The 7,243-nt window shown below is 54.3% G+C and overlaps 1 protein-coding gene across 3 annotated transcripts in view; it reads right to left on the bottom strand.

The window, feature by feature from the left end:
* The window catches only part of Ccdc40 (coiled-coil domain containing 40), a 40,176-nt gene extending 33,063 nt beyond the window's left edge, over positions 1-7,113 (bottom strand). Inside the window, exons 1-4 of one of the 3 annotated variants that reach the window (XM_055592548.1) lie at positions 7,030-7,113; positions 6,587-6,709; positions 4,997-5,066; positions 3,567-4,187 (exon numbers count right to left, since the gene is read on the bottom strand). In XM_055592548.1, coding sequence (XP_055448523.1) covers positions 3,567-4,187; positions 4,997-5,066; positions 6,587-6,615 — 720 coding nt within the window. In that variant the 5' untranslated portion in view covers positions 6,616-6,709; positions 7,030-7,113. The remainder of the gene's footprint in view (positions 1-3,566; positions 4,188-4,996; positions 5,067-6,586; positions 6,710-7,029) is intronic. The other 2 variants (XM_055592546.1, XM_055592547.1) reach the window with 2 other exon arrangements.
* Positions 7,114-7,243: the final 130 nt, after the last annotated feature.

Genomic DNA, 7,243 nt, shown 5'->3' with positions numbered 1-7,243 from the left:
GATGTGTGAGTGTGTGTGTGTGATGTGTGAGTGTGTGTGAGTGTGTGTGTGATGTGTGAGTGTGTGTGAGTGTGTGTGTGTGTGAGTGTGTGTGTGTGTGTGAGTGTGTGTGTGTGGTGCAGAGCAGGCGTGTTCCCACTGGCCAGTTGAGGGCCATCTGAGCATAAAGCTGTACATAAGGTTGATGGAGTGTAGGCCAGTGAGGAAAGACAGGCACCATAGTCCACGCAGGCCGAAATGAGCCACGAGGCATCAGGTCAGGCGTCAAAACTGCCCCAGAGGGTTTCACATCACACTGTAGAGTTGTCCCCACATCTGAACACCAGGGGCATGGAGGACAGGACACACATGAGGACCTGAGCTCCACCCCCAGCATCCAAGTGAGAGCCAGGCTGCTCTGCACACTGACTCCTAGCGCTGGCTGGCCAGCAACGGGCAGCGACAGACCCTGTCCCAAAGAATAAAGTGGATGAGGGCTGGGGAGATGGCTCAGGGGGCTAAGAGCACTGGTTGCTCTTCCAGAGGTCCTGAGTTCAGTTCCCAGCACCCACATGGTGGCTCACAACCATCTGTACTGGGATCTGGTGCCCTCTTCTGTCACGTAGGTGTACATGCAGACAGAACACTGTATAAGTAATAAATACAAAACACAACCAAAAAGCACTGGCTGCTCCTCCAGATAACCCCAGGTTTGCTACCTGGCACACACAGCAGCTCACAGCTGTCTTTAGCTTCAGGCCCAGGGGCGTCAGACAGGAAGCAGGACAGACAAACCACCACCCACAGAAAACAAATACATGGAAATTAAAAATAAGATGAATGATTTTGAGTGAGACCCTGTCTCAATCAATGAACCAATCAATCAATAACAGGTGAAGAAGTATAATGGAAGACTTTGGCTGCCATGTGCGTGTGTGCACGCACGCACACACGCACGCGCGCACACACACACACACAGGACTCATCAGTATTATCAACAAACTAGAAACACACACACACAAACCCCATACAATCATCTCAGCAGACACAGAAAAGACAAGAAAAGCCAAAGTGACTTGTTTCATGGTAAACAAAACAAAAAGCCAGTCAGGCATGGTGGTGCACGCTGGTGATCCCAACACTTGGGAGGAGGCAGAGCTACACAGAGAAACCCTGTCTCTAGGAAAATCAATCCATCAATCGATCAATCGATCAATCAGCCATCTCACTGACAGACGAGGGATGAAGGACCCCCACACTGATAGAAGCTCCCGCCCAGACCCCAGGGAACATCCCTCAGAGTGTCAGGGAGGGCAGAGGACGAAGCTCTCACGCTCCTGCACAGCCATGGCGGGGGCAGGGTCAGGAGGACAGGAGATGGGGTTGACCACTCTCGTTCTCACAGGACGGTCACCTTGGAAAAAAGGCCAGACTCGATGAACAGGGCACACTAAAGAGTAAGGAAGCTTAAGAACAGTAAGGCATCAGAGTGACTTTTTAAAAACCAACACACACTCACACATAGACTGTCACACACACACACACACCACACACACATGCAGGCACTGTCACACACACACACACCACACACACTCACACACACTCACACAGACCACACACAGACACACCACACACGTCGTCCCATAAATACACGCACCATATACACACATAAACACTCACACAGACCACACACACACAAACACACACACCACACACATGCTGTCACATAAACACACATATCACACACACACACTCACATACACACTCATACACCCTCCACACACACCACTCATTCACATGCACCATCGTACACACACACACACACACACACACACACACACACACACACACACAGAATAAAACAGAAGCTTAAAAACCAACCAAGCAAGCAAACACCAGCCCGGCTTATACACCGAGTTCCAGGACAGCATAGAGACCCTGTCTCAGAACAGCAAAGCCGAGAAATTACCTCGGGGCTAAGCCACCTCGCCGGGCAGAGTGCGACGCTGTAGGTGAGTGACAACTATGTTATGACCTTCACCCTAACCGTTCCTACCATTCCTACCGTTCCAGCGTAGAGTCTGAACAATGGCGATGCCTCCCCATGGGATGCCACCAGGTGCCAAAGGGTAAAGAGGGGCTTTGCGGCGAGGGCTAACTATGCTGACCACGCCACTCTGCCTTGTTCTGGGGTCCAGGCTCTGTGGTTCTCACTCCAGGCAGGCCCGGTGAGGACTACCCCGGCGGGGTAGTGGGGCGGAGCAGTGTCCTCAGAGCTGAAACCGTCCTCCTGCGACACTTGTCCGGTGGGAGGGGCTGTCCCGAAGGTGGTGTCTGCGGCAGGGTGGTGACCATGGCGGTGACAGTGAGGGTGAGAGTACGAGCTGTGGAGAGCCGAATGTGGGAAGGGCCTACCTGGCCTGCAGGGCGCCCGGGAATGCTAAGCTGGGCTTTTTGGGAAAACAGCTGCCTTCCACTCAGCCCCGCTCCTGTGAGTGACCCCAGTTAACTCACTGTTTCTCCCACACGGACTGGAATCCTCACTTCAGCCTGCCCTTGGCTCCCTGACTAGGGCGAGGAGACATTTGTTGGTGTCTCCCCAGGAAAGGGTCACTCAGTGCTTTGTGAGAACCAAAAGCACCTGGAGGTGATTCGGAACTTACCTCTGGCACCTAAGAAAATAAAATATGCTTTTTATTGTACTTCTTTTTTTTTCTCCCTGTAAGTTTGTGATGGCTTTAAGTTTTGGTGATGGCCTAGCAGGTTTGAGGCCGTAGGATTAAATCCCACAAACAAACAAACACAATCTCAGTATGTTAGCCACTAACAACAGATGACCATTTAACTGTAAACTGGTTTGAACTGTTGGTTTGTTTTTGTTTGAAAAAAGGTCTCTTTTAAAGACCCAGGCTGCCTTGGGATTCAGGATCCTTCTGTCTCAGCCTTCCTTCTGGGTGCAGATGACAAGCAGGTGCTGTCATGACCAATCTATCTGAACTTCGATTAATAAGAGTTTCAATCACTCTCCCTCCATTGCTCCTATTTCCAGTGTTCATGACAAGAGTCTCGACCCCTCCCCTGTGACCCATGGCCATCCTGCTCTGGGGACTAGAGACCAGTTATACTCACACGTGTGGGTGACGGCTGCAGAATGTCCCCGCCCTTGCATCTGCTGACTTGGACCTTAGGCCTAAGCTCTCTCGGTGGTCACCTGAACTTTGTAAGAAATTCCCAACATTTGTCAGGCTGAGAAAAGTGTGTCTATCATCTTGGCCTGTAGGCAAGTTTGTGGGACAGCTGATTGAAGTGGGGGCTCGGCCAACTGTTTACTGTATAGCCGTGGGCAGGTGGTCCCGGGTTTTAAGGAGGCAACGTGAGCAAGCCAACAGGAGCATGCTAGAAGTAGGGCTCCTCCGAGGCCTCCGCGGCTCCCCACTCCAGTCCCTGCCTTGACTTCCCTCCGGATGGACCTCTCCAGTGCTGTTTCTCACAAAGATCGGGAACGGACTAGGACTTGGGGGCAGTGTCTGTAAGTTCCTGTCACGGACGATGGACCACAGGGCAAGGGTGAGGGAGAGGGCACTTACCCTGCCGTCTTTTGTGTGTCTGCCCCAGGCTAGCTGGGATCCGGGGAGGTGATGGTCAGACAGATAGGCAGCAGCCGCTTCCTCAGAAGTCATTTCCCAGGGGCTGATGTCTGAGTAGGTGAGCTCGGAAGAGGCGATCCTTTCGGAGAACTCAGCCATCTCAGAGGAGATGTCACCTTCAGCTTTCTCCAGATCAGTGATGTCGTAGTCCTTCCCTGGGATGGTGTAGACGTCAGAATAGGGCTCCCCTTCGAAGACGTACTTTCCAGAGTACTCATCTTCCTTTTCTGCGGCATCCACAACGGATTCCAAGTCCATCTCTAGGAGGGCCTCTTCAACGGCGCCCAGCTGCACCTTTCGGGCAGTGTCCATTTCTGGGGTGTCCTCTCTGATGGATTTCTCTTCTCTTTCCGGGAGAGTCTCTCCAAAGGATTCTGCTTCTGTTTCCAGGAAAGTTTCATTGATGGATTCCATTTCTGTTTCCAGGAGAGTCTCTCCAAAGGATTCCTCTTCCCCTTCAAACATGCCCTGGCTTTCAGTTTCAGTGTCCTCTTCTAGACCCTTGGTGGCCTCTCTACTCTCTTCAATTTCTTGGCCATTGTTTTCCAGAGGGGGTGACACCTGTTACAGGGTGGCAAGAAGGTCCAGGGAAGAAAATACAATCTTGAGAGCTGGTAGGACGACAGGAAGAACCCATCTCCATACATCTCCCCTGTACCCAAGAGATCATGCTTCCACTCTGTAGTTTCTACAGTCATGCGTGTGTGACAAGCACGACCTCCAGGGAAAGCGCAAGGCAGTCTGGGGGCTGCACGTGTTATTACTGATAGCCAGCACTCTGGAATGAGGTGTGTCTTGGCTATCTCTGTCAGGGAGACACGGCCTGTGACAGGGAGTCACCTGAGAAGGGGTCTCAGCTGAGGGATTGAGCAGGAGGCTGTCCTGGCACGGGGAGGGGTTGTCTTGATCACCAATTGACAATCAACTGGTTATTAATAGGCCCAGCACAGCAGAGGCAGCAGCATTCCCTAGGAGAGTGGCCGCCGCTGTATAAGAGAGCTGGCTGAGCACAAGCTGGGGACAGGCCGGCAGGCAGGGTTCCCCTATAGTCCCTGCCCTGGGCCTCGCCTGGGAGTGCGCTCTCTGGGTACAGGTGGGACCCGGGAAGAGCAAGCAGGACCGCCTTCACGCTCCTGTCCTGGCTTCGCAGTAGTGAACCATGACCTGGAAGTCCTTTCCTCCTCTCAGCTGCATTAGGTCAGACTGTTCTACCAATGCAACTAGAACACGGCGGGAAGGGAGCAAGTTTCTCTACGCCTGAAATAAGTCTGCCACTGAATAAATGGTCATGGCACCACGGCCCCTGGCAATCCTGTCTGTTTGTCTCCCAACAAATAGAAGCCCAGAGTAAGCCTCCAGATGGAAGTTACCTGACGGCCTTCAGCATCCTGCTGTTTCTTCTCTTCCTCGGAAGCCTGCTCGCCTTCCAGGTGTGACCTGCTTTGAGAGACAGGGAACACCGTTGTACAAGTTGCCTCCCAGCTGCTCACCGGCATGGCCTCCTCCACCCTGCTGCCAGCAAGGACGCTTCCATCACCAGGTCATGCTTGTCAGGGGTCACAAGTATCGTACAGGGATGAATGTAAAACACAGTTCTAACACTAAAGGAACAGCATGAGAGAGTACCCTGGAAAACTCACCCGAGCTGCTCTGTTTCTGGGGCAAGGCAGAGAAAGTCACAGGAGAGGATAAAATGCCGGCTTCTCAGCACTGCCGGGATTTGCATGTAAAATACTTTAGCTTTTCAAAAGCTTAATAAGGGGCCAGAGCCCCCAGCACTCACAGGAAAGCCAGGCATAGCAGCCTGTGCCTGTAACTCCAGAACTACGAGAGCCTGAGACAGGAGGGTCACTGAGGCTTGCTGGACATCAGTCCAATTCCAGGCTCGGTGAGAGACCCTGCTTCAAGGTGGAGATCAACAGAGTAGGAGGCCTGACACCCTCCTCTGGCTTCTCCACGCACGCATGCACGCATGCACATGCACAGAACACACACACACACACACACACAACACACCCCACCCCACATACCCCCACCCACCACACCATAAAATGCACATACCCTCACCCCAGACTCCCCACACCATGTATACGCCCCACACATAACACACACACACACATACTTCCACAGACATGCCACAGGCAACACATAAGCCACAAGCAAAGCTGGCTTTTCAAAACTCAAACTAATGCAGGAGTACGAAATCACCTGGTCGGTCCCCTTCCCTTGCGCTTCCCCGGGTCTGCGGCACACCTGCCTTTGCTCAGAATCTTTGCATTTAAAATCCTTTCCAAACTGGAGCTCATTCCACAACTACCGTTTCACATTTAGACCTCTCACGTGGTGGAATCTGAACGTGTTTCCGTGGGAGTGCACAGAGACTTCACCTTCAGATATGTGAAGCAACTCCGAAGTGTGTAAGCGAATGAAATTATTTAAACTTGCTTTTGTTTTGCACAAAAGAGAGCGGGCAGCAGCATTTTTGGGCCTACTCGGAACTGGGGACCTGTCTGTCCCTCGAGTCCATGACAGGGGGATCCATTTTCCAAGGGAGAGCCGTGGGCCTGGCCCAATCCCAACGGAGTGAGTGCTCCTCCCTTCTCCCCACTCTTGCAATACCGGACAGCGTTCATCCATGCCCTGTTTTGCAGCCCGGTTTACCAAGCACGGTGGTTGCCATGGTTACCGCAGGGCGTGCAAGTCTGTAATCCAGGAGAAACAGAGGCTAAGAGTAGGGGGTGGGGTGGGGGTCGGCTAGGAAAGGACAAAGGATAGAGGGTGAAAGAGAGAGGGGACACGGGGTAGGGTGGGGCTTGGGTGGAGTAGGAAAGGCCCAGGAAGTGGGGAGGAGCGTGGGAAGGGACACACAAGTGAAGGGGGAGGCGCGCCGGCTGCGGGCACCCGCGTACAGAAAGCTAGGAAAACGTTTGGTGGTTCTTTATTCTTCCGGCGGGGCTTACCCGTCAGCCTGGTGCTTCGGCTCCGCCATCTCTCGTTGCTAGGCGACGCCATCAACATCCGGCGAGGTTTGGACCACGCGCTCGGAGACCGCAAGAGGCGGAGCCTGGCTTCGTCCGGCGGTTCTAAGAGAAGCACCATGCAAACCCATTAAAGCACAAATGTGTGCTTTATCTGTCCACCGACGTGGGTCCGGGCGTGATGGTAGGCTGGTGTACAACCAACCGAGCGCCTTGGGACCTGATGGTGGTCAGGGGCTCCCAGGGTGGCAGGCAGCAGGCCAGTCAGCAAACGCGCCCGGCTCTGGCTCTCCCACATCCGGCCTTGGGGAACTCAGGAACTCTGGCCACGGGGTCCTTCGAGGGGGGGGCCCAGTGCCTTTTGGTGGGCATCTTTCCTTCGTACCCCCCGAATCTGAGACAGGAACGCAGGGCCGAGCGCATACCTGGGCAGGGGAAGGCCCTATCTCTCGGAGGCTGCAGGGCTCCCACGCAAGGGCAGCGTCCCGGCCCCGCGCGCACACAGCGGGGAGCCCCGACAGGCAGGGTCCCGGGCCGGAGACTGGGCGTGGCGTTCCCGGCGCCGCCGGCCTGGGCGGGCCCGGGGCGGGGCGGGGGCGGAGCGAGGGCCGGGCCTCTCCGCGTCCCCTCCCCGCCGCG

The sequence above is a fragment of the Psammomys obesus genome, unplaced genomic scaffold (genome assembly GCF_907164565.1).
Source record: "Psammomys obesus unplaced genomic scaffold, mPsaObe1.curated_primary_1811, whole genome shotgun sequence".
NCBI classification, from domain to species: Eukaryota; Metazoa; Chordata; class Mammalia; order Rodentia; family Muridae; genus Psammomys; species Psammomys obesus.
Note: the sequence above shows the minus strand (reverse complement) of the source record. Positions and strands in the feature narration are given on the sequence as shown.